Source organism: Erpetoichthys calabaricus, chromosome 10 (assembly GCF_900747795.2).
Source record: "Erpetoichthys calabaricus chromosome 10, fErpCal1.3, whole genome shotgun sequence".
Taxonomy (NCBI): domain Eukaryota; kingdom Metazoa; phylum Chordata; class Cladistia; order Polypteriformes; family Polypteridae; genus Erpetoichthys; species Erpetoichthys calabaricus.
In genome coordinates, this window is record NC_041403.2 from 43,221,117 (window position 1) to 43,240,812 (window position 19,696).

Here is a 19,696-nt window from a genome sequence, read left to right on the forward strand (position 1 = left end):
GGACAGCAAAGGGACTGAATACTTCTATGAATGAGAGATTTCAGTTTTTCATACATTTGCAAATATTTTGCTTTGTCATTATGGGTTATAGAATGTTGGTTTGATGGGAAAAAACTGCAAATTTATCCATTTAAAATTATATGTACAACGCAATAAAGTGTGCAGAAAGTAAAGGAGTCTGGACACCTTCTGAATCGACTGTAAATTACAGCTGGCTGATTTTGAAGAACTACAGGATAAATGATGGTACTGTTAAAACATCATTTTCCACCATCCTAAAGAACTTCACAGAATACTTATGCAGTCCACTGAACAAACTTCTTTTTCTGCTCTCAGAGTTCAGCATACTTGGGCCTCCCCATATGCCTAAAAGTGTATAAATACTTCATGAGAATTTAAAAAAGGAATCATACTACTGTAAGACTCTGTAAAAACAATGAATTATTTATAGTACTAATGACATGATAGAATAATAAATAGTGAGTTTTATGGTAAAAGCATTGTTGTTTTGAAGTTTTTTTTTATTTTATAAATTTTAAATATTTAGATAGATAGATAGATAGATAGATAGATAGATAGATAGATAGATAGATAGATAGATAGATAGATAGATAGATAGATACTTTATTAATCCCAAGGGGAAATTCACATAAAAACTCTTGCATGTGAATGTTTTTTACAATTGAAATATTTTTGTATAACCAATAAATGATCAGTATGTCAGATGTAAATATAATCCTGCCTGATTCATGCCAAAGCACTGAACTTGGATATTCTGAGGTGATGTGAAGAAACCATTGGTTGTACTGAAAGCTATAATTGACAGTTAACTGCATTATTTAATATTCTTGCATTTATAAATGACGGTTAACTGCATTATTTAATATTCTCACATTTGCTCATTGAAGTTTGTATCCAAAGCAGGTGGCACAATGGTACAGAGCTCAGCCTCACAGCTCAGGGACCGCATTTTGATTCCTGGCCTGGTGATTGATCATCTGTGGATTTTGCAGATTCTTTTCAAGTCTTTATGTGTTTTTCTGCGTTCATCTTGAATCCCAATGATTTGAAGACTAGTTTGATTATCAGCTCTAAATTTGCTCAGCTTGAGAGAGTATGTATGCCCTGAGTTTCAAAATTAACAAATATAATGAAATAAAGCATAAGTGTGCTTTGGGACTGTGGGGTGAAAACCATTTTAATTCTCTTACATTCATTATTTTCACAATATATTGTTTATTACTGTATAATGTTTTTCTCAGAATTTTAATCAAGCAGCATGTTGTCAGATAGGCTATTGCTGCCACTTCACAGTACTAGGAGGCTGAATTCAGAACCTGGCATAGTCAATGTCTGTGTGGAAATCAGCCCTGGATGAGGTGCCAATCAATTACAGAGTCTGTTAATATTGTTTTAAACATTGCAAGACATTTTAAAAACGATTATGTTGTTACCAAAAGGCACATGTTATACATTTACTGCACATTTTTCACCTTATTTATATATGACTTAATTATCATTGGGTGACACATTAATGATGTTGGCTCTTGGATTTCTGAGCTTGTATGCCTTACTGTAGTGGAGTGTAAAAAAATGGGTAATATAACATATAGATTGATAAATATTTTGTATATTTTTATTTGTAGGATTAACTTTATGCATGCACGTTTGCATGTTCTCCCCGTGTCTGCGTAGGTTTACTCCGGGTGCTCCAGTTTCCTCACACAGTCCAAAGACATGCAAGTTAGGTGGATTGGTGATTCTAAATTGGCTCTAGTGTGTGTTTGGCGTGTGGTGTGTGTGTGTGTGTGTGTCCTGTGGTGGGTTGGCGCCCTGCCCTGGGTTGGTTCCTGCCTTGCACCCTGTGTTGGCTGCGATTGGCTCCAGCACACCCCCGTGACCCTGTGTACGGATTCAGCGGGTTGGAAAATGGATTGATGGATGGATGGAACTTTATGCATGTATAATGCTTAAAGAGCAAGGAAGTTGGATCGACCAGTGTTTTGTAACCCCAGAGCTTTATTGATAAGAAGGGAACCATCAGGCTTAATTGCATCCTTTCTTTTTTTTCTTTTTTGGAACTACAGAAAATGCTGGACTGGGGTGTTGAGTTTGCTTGAGTTGTTTCATTAGTGAACGCTACACCACCACACTGCAAGGCAACTGAACTGGGGTAGGGTTGAGAATACAAAAAGAGGAGTCTTGCAAAGGCACGTCTCTCTATATCTGCCATTTCTCATCCTGAAGAGAGTTGATCAGAAATAAGCTAACCACAAAAAATCGAGTGTAACTACAAGTTTATGAGCCATCTGAAACTACACATCTAGTGCTATCAGGTGGTATTGGTTTGAAACTAACTCTCATTGTATTCTGTTTCCTTATAATTTGTGCATATTATTAAAAATACATAAATAAATGTGTATCTTAACTGCTGCTTGAAGTTATATATGTAAAAGGGAACGGTGGTGGATATGCTGAACTACAGATGCTGCCAGTGTGGTAAGTGTATGGGATTTGATTCATTCTGGTAAAGTCTACATAATAAAGAGTATAAAAGCGGAAAATAGGGTCACCTAGGACCCTATCACGACAGCACACCAGAACATAACACTATCTAACCTGCCTAATCTAATTCGGGGTTGTAGGGACATTGCCTATCCCGGCAGTACTCGGCACAAGGCAGAAACAGGGCATCCATCCACACAACCGTACTCATACTCACACACAGGCCAATTTACAATCACCAGTTAAACTAACATGCATGTCTGTAATGATGTGGCATGAAAACTCGCACAGAGTTTTCAAATGCCATACAGACAATGGCAAAGCATGGAATTCACACCCAGGACATTGATCTGTGAGGCAGCAGCACTACCCACTACCCACACCACTGCCCATCCTCTCACCATGTTCTATCAAATTTTTTTAGAGAACTCTCAGAGCTCCAAAGTCTTGGATTTAAATCCTGACCTGGGCACTGACTGGGTATAGTTTGCATTTTCTCTCTGTGTCTGCATATGTTCTCTCCTATATCCCAATGTCATAATGGAATGGCATCCTATCATTTGTTCAGTTAATTATATTAGGATATATTACAATATACTGTATCTGGCAGTTTGTGAATACCTTTTCTTTATGTTAGTTTTTTATTTATTCATTTGGGGCATTTTATTTGATTTGTGGTTTTGCTTTATCATTCCTTATCTCTTGTCATTATACGTAATGTCATATTTTGCTTTACATTTTTCCCTCATAGCTATTTTTTAATACCAACATCTATGCAATTCATGTCAGTCTAGGATGTTGTTTTGTTTCATCCTTTCATTCCGAAGCTTGATATCTGTAAATCACAGTTTGAATGGGTATATTTATCTATAGTGATACTATTACCACTTCATTAATATAGATGTTTCATTTACATATTTGGCTGAGATTTGAGATACAACTGGTTTCATTTCCTTTGTTTTTCCCAAATGGAGCACAGGCAGGTGAAGTGACTTGTTAAGTGTCAATAGCAGGGTTTGAATCCATAACCTCAGGGTTGGAAGTCCTTCAAGTATACACCACACTTCCTGCCTAATAATTCTCTATTTCCTACCAGCTACCATGAGATATAACTAAAGCAGAAACCTTGATCAGCTTTAAAAAGTATCTGGTTAAGCTACTGGGGCAGATTAGCTATCAGCTAAACTAACAAGCTTGATGGACTGAATGGTCTCCTCTCATTTGTCAAATTTCTCATGTTCCTGTTTATGTTATGTCCTGAATCCACTTTATGTAATTTAAGATCATAAGAGCCAACCCCAGCATTTTTACGCACATGGACAAAATCAGTGGTTGCATGGAAAGCAAATTTATCACAGGACACACTAACTTAAAAACAATTTACAGCCAGCTTTGTTAGAGGAAAAATCCACAGGAGGAGAATGTGCAAACTCCACATTCTGCAGATAGTGAAGGCATCTAGTTGTGACACAGCAGCATTAACTATTGCAGCAACCCAACTGCCAATTATTGAGATTTTCTTGTTTTGTTTCGGCATTAGTTTTGGTTTGTTATTATTTTTGAATTATGAAAATACTAATGTTAAAGAATGTCTTAGTTCTCCAGTACATATTTTATGCTAATCACGAGGACTTGTGTACTATCTTGGCAACGCTGGACGCAGGCAATCAAACTATCAAACATCCACTCCACTTGTTTTCAGGGTTATTTTTACCTCTGCATTAAAAAATCCAAGTGTTAGATCCACGACAGAAACAAATACCGTACTCGGGCAAACAGACGCCCAGTTCATTTCTCTCCGATTATCCTTCTGCTGTGTTTAACAGAGCGCGGCCTTTATTACCCCTTCTCAACTTTTTTGGTCGTAAAAATGACCAAATGGTGTGATATTAACGCTTTAAGCGACACATAAGACATTTACTTAACATATAATCAAATCAATAAAATAAAATACACATTGAGTAAACAACGTCTGCACTTTAGAGTGTTCCGGGTGTGTATGTGCACCGATAATTTCAATGCGGGGACATCTCGCCCACTTGCCTCTACTCATCGTGTGTGAAAGTAGACACGACATGCGCCATCAATCTGAAGACATAATACCAGTGACGATGAATTCAAGGGTCCTGTTGTTTTAAGGTAAGTTTCTCAAAGTATTTTTCTTGTTTAAATATTTAGATTCGTTAAAACCTGGAACGCGTTATTTTGGTCAGTTGCCGACTCAAAGATTCCTCGACGAGTTTTATTTATGATGAAGCATTTATTTACCCGAATACGGTACTAGTCAGAGAACATTAACAAACACACACACTCATATTGGCCCATAGAGCTAAACTTGTTTCACACGTTAATATCCCTTAACAAAGCTCTGTGCCACCATGCGCCCCACTTGTAAACTGAACCGAAATGAAACAGTGCAAGAAACTGTTATCATTGCAGGTGCAGATTTATGTGATTCAGACCCTGTGTTAGGATATGGCGGGTTGGACAATGACTGACTTTAAAATCCTGTTATCGGACGCATCACGATTCATTTATCGTTTTTATTATGTCCAATCGTTGTCTACCGACTCGAAACCATTCCGAATGGAATACTGGTTAAATTATTTAAATATTAAAAAAGTATCGCAGATTATAACTGCCATTTATTTCAAATTAACCGCTGTCAACGAGAGAGCACTATATAAACGACCAATAAATCGTTATCAGAAACGTTTGTAATGACGAGATTTAAACTTTTATAAACTGAAACACGAAGGATGTTCATAGGATTTGTTCTGATTGAGCCTGCATTTACCAACCAGAACGCGCCGTTCTTGTGACGTATTTATTGGGCGACGAAAGAAAGTGACGACATTTATTCGCGTTCCACATGTACTACCAACCTCTCACGGATTGTTTGACATTGGTGGTGGTTGGTAAGTGGAGAAATGTTTTTGGTATGTAAACTGTGAGCGGTAACAAATGTCATAGTTTTAGTGAACGGTGTTCTTTGTAACGAGCGTTATTTTAAAATATTGAAAAAAAAAATGCATTGTATTTCCGCAGGGAGTTCAGAAGACAATTCCCTAACTTATTCTCGAGCCTGATCGGTGTATATGTCGTCAGGTGAGATAATGAAAATGTACGATTTTTTTTTAGAATTTTGAAGGACAGTTCTTTAACCAATTTTACACGGAAATTTAAACCGAGACAGACATTCTAGAAGATTCCACGTTTATTGGTTAATGTTTAGTATTGTAGCTTTAATTTTGTATTAGTTATGAACGTGACGTCGAGATGTTAACTTTTACTGAGAAAATCTGAAATAATTTCCCGAGATGGAGATATTATATTGTAATGCTTTAGAAGCACGCAATTGGTTTTTTTTTATTTCAAAGAGTCGTATTTTTGAAAATGGGGTTACTAAACTATTAAGTTAACTGACGTTTGTAGAACTCTTGGAATTACGTGTACCCGATATTGTTAAGGACATTGAAGACCTCTTTGTCGGTTTTAAACGATCTTTCTCTGTGAATAAGAGTTATAACTTTAAGAGTGAACCATTCTTATTATAAGACAAAAAAAAAACGCGCATGGAAATTTTATAATAGAACGAAATGGTGTTGCACAAACATTGTAGAGATTAGATAACGGGCTACAGTAGGTATGCAAACATAAAAGATTGTCGCATATAAAACATGAAACTCAGAACTGGATAGTGAATGTCTTTTTAGTCTTTCTGGTTCTTTCAGCCAAAGAAATGTTTTAACTTTATAAAGCAAAGAAAAGCATTTAAAAACGAGTTAAAGACCAGATTTAGAGATGGCATCTTTCTCTGTGTGACAGGAAGCTAGAACCTGGCATCTGCATTTTTTTCCCTCAGTTGCTCAAATGTGTCTTGGTATGTCTGATGGATGTACTGGCTGGCATTCAATCCTGTAGATTTAAGGTTTCCCTCCACCATAGATACATTTTATGATGATGGGCTTCTATTAGATGTAATCCTTTGTGACGTCTTGCCTAGTGCGCACACCAACATTTATTTATATAGTACATTTTCATAAGACAATGTAGCTCAAATTGCTTTACAAGAAAACCAAGGAAAAGTTACAAGAAACCAATTAATGAAAGGCAATAAATTTTGAAGAAAAAAAAAAAGTACAAAAAAAGAAAAGGTCAGATGTCACGGAAAACAAAAAAACTCCAGTTAGACTGGAGCCCCACTAGGCAGTCTACCTAACATAAATGTTTCTTAACTCAGCTCTCTTAGTTTTCATGCTTCACATGGTGAAGTTGATCAGGTGGTGGTGGAGTAAATCACCACCACAGAAGAACCGGGAAAGACTGCAGACAATAGTGGGGATTTGCACAGATTGTGGATCCCTGAAGAATATAATTCTGTCCCCATACAGTCGATTAGGAATACAACTAAAAGGTGGTTATGAAAAAGTCGTATTCAAAAAGTGGGTTTTTAATAGTTTTTTAAAATGTTACATTAGCATGGCAAATTTCTATAGGTAAAATATTCCAGATATTAGGTGCATAGCGTCAAAAAGCTGCCTCACCACTTCACTTAAGCGTGGCTCTTGGAATTATAAGCAGACCGTTTGAAGATCCAACATTACAGCTTGTAGTGCAGGGGGGCAAGATTATTTAAAGCTTTATAAACCAAGAATCGTATTTTAAAGATAAATTCTAAATGACATGGGTAACCAATGTATCCGCTAAAACTGGTGAAATGTGCTTGGATTTTTTTTTTTTCTTTGGGTGTATTCGCACTAGGCACGATTTATTTGTACCATGCCAAAACACAACTGTCTCTCTTCAAGATGCCCCACTCACACGTTGGCCCACACTCAAACTGTGCTTTAACTTTCTGGGTATACTTTTGTCCTCGCTGTGTGACTTCATATAAAGCAAAATGAGATCCGAACACAGAGTGACTACCTGCATGTCAAAATGATTTTTCTTCATTTGTGTTTTTTTTTTTTCCTTTCCTTTTTGGGAATCATGTATGGCAGGATAATTATCTACCTTCATACAGATTGAGTGTGCGGTGCAGAGTTTTGTTGTTAATTGAGCTCCACATATTGTACAAGATTTTTTTTTTTACGGAGACAAATGATGAATTTGCAGCTTTTCTTGCCAACTACAATTCACGTTCATGTGTAAGGTGAGAATAAAAATCTGCTTTTAACTCAAAAGATATTACATGAAATGAGAATTGCAGTATCTACATAGTAATAAGACTGGTCACGTCATTGACGTCATGTCTGTGTTCCATGCTGTGGCACTTTTAGTGATCACACTATTCCTGAATCTTACTGAACCGTGCCTGTGCCCATCTCTTTCAAGCAGGTCAGGGTACGGTACGGTTGGCCCAGCATGGAGCGATCACACTAGCCAAACAAACTAGACTTTGGAGGGTTACATGCAAACAAACATGCTCGGGCACGGAACAAATTGCTAGTGTGAGTACACCCTTAGTTAAGATAATGGCTGCTGCATTCTGCACTAATTGCAACCAATTGATATCTTTCTTTGGTAGTCCCATTAGGAGTGCATTACAGTAATCCAATTGACGAAAAACAAAAGCGTGAATTACTTTTTCAGCTTCTTGTAAAGTTATAAGAGGTCTAACTTTTGCTATATTCCTTAAGTGAAAAAAATGCAGTCTTAGGCTGGTTAATATGTGATTTAAAGTTTAGGTCAGAGGCAAATGATTACTCAAATTCTTTACCTTTGCCTTGACTTTTAAGCTTAAGGGATAAAGTTTTTTTCTAAAACCCTTGGTAGGAATAGATCCTTGTGGTACATCATATATAATACAGTGATCCCTCGCGGCTTCACTCCATCGCAGATTTTATATGTAAGCATATTTAAATGTATATCGCGGATTTTTTGCTGGTTCACGGATTTCTGCGGACAATGGGTCTTTTAATTTCTGGTACATGCTTCCTCAGTTGGTTTGCCCAGTTTATTTCATACAAGGGACGCTATTGGCAGATGGCTGAGAAGCTAGATTGCTTACTTTTCTCTCTCTCTTGCGCTGACTATCTGTGATCCTGACGTATGGGGATTGAGCAGGGGGGCTGTTCGCACACCTAGACGATACGGACGCTCGTCTAAAAATGCTGAAAGATTATCTTCACGTTGCTATCTTTTGTGCAGCTGCTTCCTGAAACGACATGCTGCACGATGCTTCGCATACTTAAAAGCTCGAAGGGCACGTATTGATTTTTGACTGAAAAACAAACTCTCTCTCTCTCTCTGCTCCTGACGGAGGGGGTGTGAGCTGCCGCCTTCAACAGCTTTGTGCCGTGGTGCTTCGCATACTTAAAAGCCAAACAGCCCTATTGATTTGTTTGCTAGAGATTGTTTTCTCTATCTATGTGACATTCTGTGCTCCTGACACGCACTCCTTTGAAGAGGAAGATATGTTTGCATTCTTTTAATTGTGAGACAGAACTGTCATCTCTGTCTTGTCATGGAGCACAGTTTAAACTTTTGAAAAAGAGACAAATGTTTGTTTGCAGTGTTTGAATAACGTTCCTGTCTCTCTACAACCTCCTGTGTTTCTGCGCAAATCTGTGACCCAAGCATGACAATATAAAAATAACCATATAAACATATGGTTTCTACTTCGCGGATTTTCTTATTTCGCGGGTGGCTCTGGAACGCAACCCCCGCGATGGAGGAGGGGTTACTGTACCATGTATCTCTGAGGTACAATCAGCACAACTAATCAATAATTTTCTACTTGTTAAATATGACTGAAACCAATTTAAGACATTGCCGGAACAGCACACCCATTGTCTAAGGCGATTTAGAAGAATAATATGGTCTATGGCGTCAAATGCTGCACTCAAGTCTAAGAAAACAAGTACAGATATATGGGCTCTGTCCGCATTAACCCACAAATCATTCACTACTTTAACCTGTGCAGTTTCTGAATTTTGGTTTATTCTAAAACCTGACTGAAACTTGTCAAGCATAGAATGTTTATTCAAGTAAACTTTTAGCTGCATAATTTGTGCCTTTTGTAGAATTTTACTTAAGAAAGGCAGGTTAAAAATTGGTCTAAAGTTGTCAAAGACAGAACAGTCAAGATTATTTTTTTGAGGAGGGCTTTAACAACTGCAATTTTTAGATAGTCAGGGAAGACCCAAGCATGTAATAAGTTCACTATGTCAAGTACACTATCAATAAGGACATCAGAGACTTCTTTAAAAAAGCCTGTTGGTCCTGGGTCAAGGTCAGCAGAGAAATTATTGTACATAGTTTGGCTTGATCTGTTCTATTGAAATAATTTAGCTCGCATAAAGGTGTGTACTGGGATTCAATTAGATTAACTTTAGAGCACGGGTGTCGAACTCCGGTCCTGGAAGGCTGCAGTGGCTGTAGGTTTTCATTCTAACCATCTTCTATATTGACCAGTTTTTGCTGCTAATTAACTCGTTTTGCCTTAGTTTTAATTAATTTGACTCTGGGCCCCTTAGTTGCCTCTTTTTTTTTCCTTAATTAGCAGCCAAACAATAATGAGACACAAAACAAGCCGCCACATGACTAGCTCACCTGTGCCCATCACACAGTATTTGGAAAGGTGAAGGTCTCAGTAAGGTTGATCTCTACGGTCACCAAAACATCTTGACAGTGTTCTTAGAAAATAACAGAAAAACCAACAGTTTTGGAAATGTCTACTGTGGCAGAATGAGAGCAGCAACAAGCCATGGAATTAAACAACGGGTTTAATTAACAGCAAGAATCAGCTTGTCATTAAGAGAGTGATTGGAGTGAAACTGGTTGGAATTTGAAATCCCAGTTGAGCTGCTCTTTCCAGTTTGGCTGTCATTTATTAAAGAAAGGAATAAATTCCGAGGACTGAATCCTTAAAAACAAGACTATTAAAATGAAGGGAAAAGAAGTTTTAGAATTAGCAGTGAAAACTGGTCATTGATTAGGAAAAGGGTTTGAATAAAAACCTGCAGCAACTGTGGCCATACAGGCCCAGAGTTCAACACCCCTGCTTTAGAGGGATGTACTATATTATTTCTGATGCCATTTACTCTGTAAAAAATATACCAAAAGCCTCAAGTGTAGTAGTATTAGGAGGCATTCCATTGAGTGAGCTGGGTTCAGAAGACAATCAATAGTTGAGAATAAAACTCTTGGATTACCAATATTACCATTTATAACATTACCTTTGTAGTTGCAGCACAGCTATCCAGTTACACCCAGCCAGTCACTGGTACCGACTTTCTTAAGTTTTCACTTTACAGAAAGTCTTGCAACTGGAGAATTTGGCATTTGCTGTTAGCCCAGAAAACCTGCATACTTGGATTTTTATAGGTACACACATCTACCCACATGTGACGAGTTGGCATTGTGATTGCTCACCTGAGGTCAGATTTATAAAACCTATGTATGCACAAAAAGGTTTGAAACCTGCATATGCAACTTTACACTCCAAAGCTGGGATTTATAAAAGAGTATTTGACAGGAGAACTTGTACATATTTTTCGGCAACTCTGACCCATGAATATGAAACATTTTGGTGAAGTTGGGAAATAATGACACCCTTGATCAAGTTGAGAAATGCAGCCAAACCAGCTAAATGATGACTTGTGCATATGATAATTCAAAATATTGAGCTTTTATTATAATGTGGGTTGGCATGACAAACATATTAAACCACAAATGTGATTATTAATATAATGTTTAGATTTAATTTTTAGTTCCCTTTTAAAGGGGGGGGGGGGGGGGGCTGCATATTTGCACTGAAAAACTTTTTTTTGTGTTAGTTTGAATAGGCTACCTGTTGTTTCTTCTCAAAATTAGAAACAAAAATGCGGTAAAAACTCTGTTTACTAAAGTCTATAAATATCAGAGCCCATAAGAGCATTGAATCTTAAGCAAAAATAAGATCATATCATATTTTCATTAACTATACCTTGTTGTTTATTTTGGGTAATATGGACCATCTTATTACTGAGGGTGATATAAGTATCTGTTCAGGAGCATCACAAAGACATACGCAATACTAGTATACAGAATGTTTTTGTAGGATGTGCAAATGTGGCTCTGTGAAGGGGCAGGGAAGTTAGCAGTGAGCAGCCAATTTGTACTTTTTAATGTTTGTCAGTACTTGAATTTAAAATGTTTTTTTTTTTTCTTTCATATGTCCACACTTTCTCATGTTAAATCATGGGGCTACTTTAGTTTCATATTTGACAGACAAATTTGATAATTTTTTGTTCAGTGGTAACTAGTGGGAATTCTAACATATTCTTATCCTAAAAGCATAAGAAATCCAATTGACAAGAAAGGGCCTTGTGTTTTATCACAACTATTTGATTAAGTAAATACTGTAATTGTAATATCTAAAACAGCTGTTTTTTTCTTTCTAAGTATGTAATGGTGTGTTCTCACTAAAACTGAAGAAAACTATTTTTATCCATGCTTTGGGTGGAAAAGCCTTGATATTGTAAAAAGCAAACTGGTTTATTTGATAAGTGGTTGTCCACTCCAGTTTATTGAAAATACACACAATTTAGTTATATTTTATTTTTGTTACATTTGCAGTCACATAAATCCTGTGCCAACATTTTTTGAAACGATGGGTGCAAATGCTTCAAGTTCAACCTCTGTAGTACACACAGTAATGCCTTCAGAGTCAGTAAGTGCACATTCACCATCGGCTGCTTATCCAGTGCAACAGGAAGAAGGTAAATCTGGTAAGAGCACATTCCTCTTGTCTGTTGTGCAGTATTTCTGTATTCATGTTTTTTCATATCTAAAAAGTTTAAGTTTTGGTTTTTAGTAATATTTTCAGTAGTTAATATGTGCTAATTCTTTATACAAATGCTTTTCAGTCACTCCACCAGCAGGGTGCCCAATGCACCAAAACAAAGGATCCTTGTCACCAGAGAAGAAAAACAGCCCTGCAGTGCCAGCTCACCAGGAAAGGGCCTATGAATTTGTGGAGTGTCCTATGAGAGCAGCAGCTGGAGGAAGTACAAAACCAGATGATATTGACCCAACCAATATGGTGCAAAAATTATGTTTATCTAAAGTGTACTTAAGACTACTTAAGGTTACTTGTAGTTTTAACATTTTTATGGAATACTCTTCTCCCCTCCCCCCCCCCCCCCAAAAAAAATTGTTACTTACCTCATGTGCTAATAGTCGTGCCTGAGAAAAAAATTCATACAGAATAGAAAGAAATCAGTTTGTGACATAATATAAGTCAGTAGTGACCAGTTGCTGTACAAAGGTCAAGAGTCTTGTCTTCAACTCATAAAGTCTTTCCCATTTATGTTTCTTGTTTGTTTATATGCAGTAACTGTTTAACACTATTTTAGCAAAAGGGTATATGTTTTACACATTTTAAGCATTTGATTGGCTAATGGGCAAATGAAATTTGCTACATGATTAACATGTAATATTTTTTTCCATGGAATTTTGACTTGTGTTATAAACCTTTTTTTCCTCCATTCTGCACAAAAACATGACATTGAAAAAATTTCTCACCCACCATTACAAAGTACATGGGGCAAGTAACAAAAAAAAAACATTTTGGGCAGAGTATTCCTTTAAGAATTTGAGACAGCATATTTGAAAGGATATATTTGTTTCTTAAGATGCCACCGCCAAACCAGCAACCAGCTCCAGACCAACCTTTCCCATTATCTATGGCAAGAGAAGAGTCTTCCATTCCCAGAGCTAACTCGGAAAAACGCTGGGTCTATCCATCTGAACAAATGTTTTGGAATGCAATGTTAAGAAAAGGGTAAGTCCAAAAAAAAAGCATTGTTTATGTTATTGATGAATTTGTTGTAGTGGGTGTATTTTCATTTTTGTTTATTGAAACATTTTTGTTGCACAAGAATATTTTTATACATTTGTAGAAGACATTATTTATATGGGTCCCAGAATACACAGTATTTTTTACCTTAGCTTTATTCTGTATACTAGCTAATTAAGATGGAGTAATGTAGGTGTACAGAATGTTTATTTTTAAATTGAATATTTAATATTTTATCTACTCCACTGTCAGTTCAACTGCAGTGCTATTTTGGGGATATTTTGTTATCCATTGTACAATAGATTTGAGCTTGAGCACACTAGAGTTGGGTCTGTTTTTGTCAATACATTATTAACTGTTGATATCCATATTCCAAAAAAAAAAAAAAAGAAAAATCATCAGTCTGTGTTCTCCCTTTTTTTTTTTTTTTTTTTTTTTTTATAATTAGTTCCTTTTGCAGTCAATACCAGGCTGTTGGTGTGTTTTGAAAGGTGCTTTCTACCTGTCCACACCCCTTTTCACTTTAAAATGTTGACCCACAGTCAGTTTGTGCTAGTGTGTTCTTTAAGTTGCCCTATGCATTATGACCTTTAAATTCTACTGCTGTTCTACTTGCCACCAGGTTGCTAGATTGCTTTGAAAGACACTAGTGATATACTCTCCAGCTGTTATGGATAAAGGGATGATTCCAAACTGACATAAATAAGTTTACAGAAAGTGCTTATGTTTAGTTTATTGATTACGTGTCTGTATTTTTCATTGCTACATCATTTTTTGCAATATAAATAACATTATCAGCAACCTGGAAAGTGAAGTAAATCACTAAGCTTTTTATCATCATTCTCCGGTTCTCTTTATATTTTTATCCTATCTCTTCTTTTTCCAAACAATGTTCATAGACAGATTGTTTCACTTCTGTTGACTGTATCACAATTCCAGTGGGTCACAAGTTTACACATACTTTAACTATGCCTTTAAACAGTTTGGAAAATTCCAGAAAATTATGTCAAGCCTTTCAGCAATTAGACAATTAACTTCTGGTAGCCAATTAGCCTAATTGGAGTCAACGTGTGAATGTATGTTAAGGCCTACCATCAAACTCGCTGCCTCTTTGCTTGACATAATGGGGAAAATCAAAAGAAATGAACCAAAAACTTAGGAAAATAAAAAATTGTGGACCTCCACAAATCTGGTTCCTACTTGGGAACAATTTCGAAGCGCATGACGGATCCACGTTCATCAGTAAAAAAAACAGTAATACGCAAGCATAAACGCCATGGGATGCATTCTGTCTCTTGGAGTCCAATGTATTTTGGCACGAAAAATGCAAATCCATCCCAGAACAAAAGCAAAAGTCCTTGTAAAGATGCTAGAGGAAACTGGTGAACAAGTATCCATATCCACAGTAAAACAAGACCTATATCAATCTAACCTAAAGGGCTGCTCAGTAAGAAAGAAGCCACTGCTCCTAAGCTGCCATAAAAAAATTGTAGATATACTACAGAAACATTTCAAGACCTCAGAAAGGAAGTTGAAGCTCAGTTGCAAATGGGTCTTCCAAATGGACAATGACCTCAAGCATACCTCTAATGTTATGGCAAAATGGCTTAAAGACATCAAAGTGAAGGTATGGGAGTAGCCTTCACAAAGTCCTGACCTCAATCCAATTGAAAAATTTGTGGGCAGAACTGAAAAAGCATGTGCAAGCAAGGAGGCCTATGAACCTGTCACAGTTACACTAGTTCTGTCTGGAGGAATGGGCCAGCAACTTATTGTAAGAAGCTTGTGGAAGATGACCCAAAATGTTTGACTCAAGTTAAACAATTGAAAGGCAATGCTACCAAATATTAACAAAATGTATGGAAACATGTGACCCACTGAAATTGTGATATACAATGGTGGCCAAATGTTTTGAGATTGACAAGTAGTGGTTTTCACAAAGTTTGCTGCTTCAGTGTTTTTAGGTCTTTTTGTTGGATGTTTCTATGGTATACTGAAGTATAATTACAAGCATTTCGTAAGTTTCAAAGGCTTTTATTGACAATTACATTACGTTTATGCAAACAGTCAATATTTGATGTGTTGCCCTTCTTTTTCAAGACCTCTGCAATTCACCCTGGTATGTTGTTGAGCAATTTCTGAGCCAAATCCTGACTGCTGGCAGCCCATTCTTGCATAATCAATACTTGGAGTTTGTCAGAATTTGTGGGTTTTTGTTTGTCCACTCGCCTCTTGAGGATTGACCAGAAGTTCTCAATGGGATTAAGGCCTGGGGAGTTTCCTGGCCATGGACCTAAAATTTTGATGTTTTGTTCCCTGAGCCACTTTTGTAAATTAGAGTTTTTGTTTATTTTATTTACTTACTAGGTGGCGATGGAAAGAAGATGATCTCCATCCTGCTGACATGTCAAATATAATTAAGATTCATAACCAAAATAATGAACAAGCTTGGCATGAAATTTTGAAATGGGAGGCTCTTCATTCAAAGTATGGTTGATTTTTTTTTTTTTATATTATACAGTATATTTTGTGTGGTATGGGAAGGATTATGCAGATTTAAGGTTTATGCAAATGTTAAGTAAAATGGTGTATTCAAATGTGGCCTGAAAATGGCACCAATCAAAATGAAAAGTTTGTTTTTCTAAAGATGCATTTGATTTCTAATTATAGTCTTTGACATACTGTTTTAACATTTTTCCAGTGGCTGATCTGGAAATTCAAACTGAATTGTGTAAAACTATATATTCAAAAAAATATTTAAAGAGTTGGGTAATTACAGTTCTAAAATGCAATACTTCAAATATAAAGAAGTGGTCCACTTCTCCTGAATTTTAAAATAAATAGCACCATTAAGCACCAACAGACCACTATATAGCAAACAACCCACCTTTAGAAAGGAAAAGGCTACTCTTTCCCATTGGATGGAAACCCATCTGTTTCAAATATGACAATGGAATTTATTCAGCTTACCAGATTTAAAAAAAAAAAAAAAAAAAAAAGTCAAAAGGGATCAATTACAAAAAATATCAGTGTTTGGCCCTGTGCACTTTGCTATGGCAGTGAACAAAAAATAAAAGCTGCTTCATAAAATATTACCTAGAACAGGATGTCTTTCAGAACTCTGCATTCTGCCATCAATTGCATTGGAAACCCTACAGAGGCCATGCTAACAGAGTAAAGGTGCATTATTTGTCTTTATCAAGAGCTCTTCATCATTATAATGGCCTTGTAGAGTTTGCCAAAAAGCACAAGATTGAACAGTCTTTTTTTAATAAAAGCATTTATGGTCAAATAAAATTACGATGGAGCTTTATGGACAAACCTCAGAGATTTACACAGTACACAATACAAAACTGATGCTGTCCATGCCTTCTGAAATACTGCTTCTGTAGTAAGGTTTCTTTTATTAGCAGGGGTTGGATAACTTGTTAACACATAAGAAATGATGCCAAGTGTTAAAATTGTTCACATATGGTGCCAAGATGTCATGTATAAGATTAATATTGGAGTATAAATGAATTACATTATCTGTGAACTTGTCACAGCACTTGGCACAAACAGTACATAAATAAATTATTATTATTATTAATTACTATATTCAGTGAAGAGCACTATACAAAAGAAAAACCTGAAATTAATTCACCAAGGTTTCTACTGTGATTGTTGCCCACATTTTCTCTGTCATTAGCCTTTCCTCTTGAAATGCTTCTGGTTTTATATCATACACCAGAAAAATAAGTGTACATAATTTTCAGAAACCAATATATTAAAATGACACACACACGGTGTGTATGTTATTCAGTGCAATTCTGTGCTTCATTGCCATTGTAATTATAAAATTTTACAGAATTCTGAATTAATCACTGGTAAATAGCCACAGTATATACGCTAACTTTCACTCTGCATTTAAAAAATAAGCAGTTGCATAATTTTATATATTGATTTGTCCTTGGAGGATATGCCTCTGTGAAAACCAAGAATTTAAAGTGTTAATCTTTCTATTCTTTAGGGAATGTCCATGTGGGCCATCTTTGGTTCGTTTTGGAGGCAAAGCCAAAGAATACTCTCCTCGAGCCAGAATCCGCTCTTGGATGGGGTATGCCTAATCATTTATAACTTAAAAAATGTATATATTGCAGTATGCCAGTTCCAAAATGGAAAATATCCAGCATAGTATGGAATATTTTTTTTTATCACTGTAAGCATCTGAATCTAAATCCATTTAATTGTTTATGTTTGGGCTGTATATATTATTGGATCAGATTGTACTGTTAGTGAGAGTAGTGTCAGGCAGTTTAGTCAGTAATAAAATTATTTGGAGAATGTATCTAGAACTGTTTGTTTAGATAGATAGATAGATAGATAGATACTTTATTAATCCCAATGGGAAATTCACATTCTTCAGCAGCAGCATACTGATAGAAAAATAAAAGTAAGCTTAATGAAATATTTCTGATCAAGCTGATCTTGTATCCAAAATGATTGTAAATTTAAAAAAATAACCTAATTTGACTGTTAATACAATTAAATGAAAATATTGCACTGACTATTAATGTACAAGAACTGCAGCTGTGCAAAGGGCATGTTTTGTTTATATGGTGTTTAAGATAGGTTGTAACACTAAAGGGGTTTAATAAGCCCATATTAGCATGCACTTCCTCTTTAGTATTATACACTAACTTTTTTTTCTCCCCCATTTAATTTCTGTAGATACGAATTGCCCTTTGACAGACATGATTGGGTGGTTGACCGCTGTGGGAAAGAAGTACGCTATGTAATTGACTATTATGATGGAGGAGAAGTTGATAAACAGACCTACCAGTTCACTATTCTTGATGTGCGCCCTGCTTTTGATTCTTTTCAAGCAGTATGGGACAGAATGAAAGTAGCTTGGTGGAGATGGACATCATAGCTTTCTGTACATTAGATCAAAAGACACTGAAAATTTTTACTTTAGTTTTTAGGTGTTTTTCATCTCTATTTAAGCATGATTATTTTCATTTACTTCTGTTAATTTGATTTACAAACCCACAACTGCAAATAATGTAACATATTCCATGTTTCAAAATGCTATATAGTAATAGCACAGACAAGGTCTCAAAGAATGAAGGTTTTTTGCAGATGCTTAGTGGTATACCAAATTCAAAGAAGGCAGTGGCATCCGTGTGTATTGAACAAAATGAACATGAATCTAATTTCATTTCTGCACTAATTTGTTTGTTTGTTATGCTTGTCTTTGTTTATGTAGCATATGTATAGTACAGTGTATTGCCTTATTTCTGTTCTTATTGTATTTTTACAAGTCTTTTTTTTCTGTTTACACTGCTGGCAGTGTATAAAAATGAAAAAAGTTTATTTAGTACAACAGTCGCAACATTTGTACTAAAAGGTGAATAGCATCAGTATTTAAAATTGTGATTGACAATTTTTTTCTATCCCCGAAACATCCATCTTCTTAACTTGCTTAGTACAATACAAGTTTACAGCATGCTACAAGAGGTAGACCTAATTATTGTAATTAAAAGTGGCAGTGATGGCTGTAGAATGACTAGTGTTCGGTATCCTTGGCACTACTGACAATAAAGATCTATAAAAATTAAGTGTTTTGCCAGTTAATTTTTAAATAAATGTTAATTATCTTTTTTTTATATTCATGTGTAGTGCTTTTCTGAGGTTATATTTTTATTTATATTGATTCCTGTCAGATGTTTTTGTTTTAGTGGGTGCTACTTTCCTAGTGAAAGTTTCAAGTACTATTCAAAAAAATCTATTCATTGTCTTGAACCATGTATACAGGGCAGCTGGAGCCTATCGCAGCAATCATTGGGCACATGTCTTTGGACTGTAGGAGGAAACCCATGGGGGAGAACAAGCAAACTCCATGTTAAGAACACAAGTCGTTATTGGCCCCTTTATTGTGAGGCAGCAGCACTTCCACTGCTCCACCATTCAACTTGCTATTCACAATAATGAAAAATACAGTTACTGTAATTTTACATTTTCCCAAAGAGAAAGGGGGACGGGGGACTTCACGTCATGTTTAATTTTTGAATATATTTTGTTTATTGCAAAATATTTTCATACCCCCTTAATGCAATTCAAGGTAACAGGGACCTATTCTGGCACATTTGGGCACAAGGCAGGAACTAAAACGGGCATCACCGGGCTCTTTTACCCACATTCAGACAGGGTAACGTAGAATCGACAGTTAATCCAGCATTCTGGGTTCATGTTCCATGCCTGTTCAGTCTTTAAAAATTCTTTAAGTGTCTGTATCAGTTAGTCCAGGTTATGTTATTTTTATAGCCTCTTAATTCCTGGATCAAACCTTTTGTCATTAGTTATTAGTAAGATGATTACAAAAAGCTCATATTCTTGTACTTGCCCATTCATTTTTACACTCTA

At 36.0% G+C, this 19,696-nt stretch overlaps 1 protein-coding gene across 1 annotated transcript; it reads left to right on the forward strand.

The window, feature by feature from the left end:
• Nucleotides 1–5,356: 5,356 nt before the first annotated feature.
• On the forward strand, nucleotides 5,357–18,889 carry LOC114658965 (holocytochrome c-type synthase). Its single transcript, XM_028811116.2, has 7 exons — nucleotides 5,357–5,423; nucleotides 12,070–12,221; nucleotides 12,360–12,535; nucleotides 13,128–13,276; nucleotides 15,659–15,778; nucleotides 17,301–17,387; nucleotides 18,002–18,889. The coding sequence occupies exons 2-7, from the start codon at nucleotides 12,104–12,106 to the stop codon at nucleotides 18,201–18,203; spliced, it is 852 nt and encodes a 283-aa protein (XP_028666949.1). The 5' UTR covers nucleotides 5,357–5,423; nucleotides 12,070–12,103; the 3' UTR covers nucleotides 18,204–18,889.
• Nucleotides 18,890–19,696: the final 807 nt, after the last annotated feature.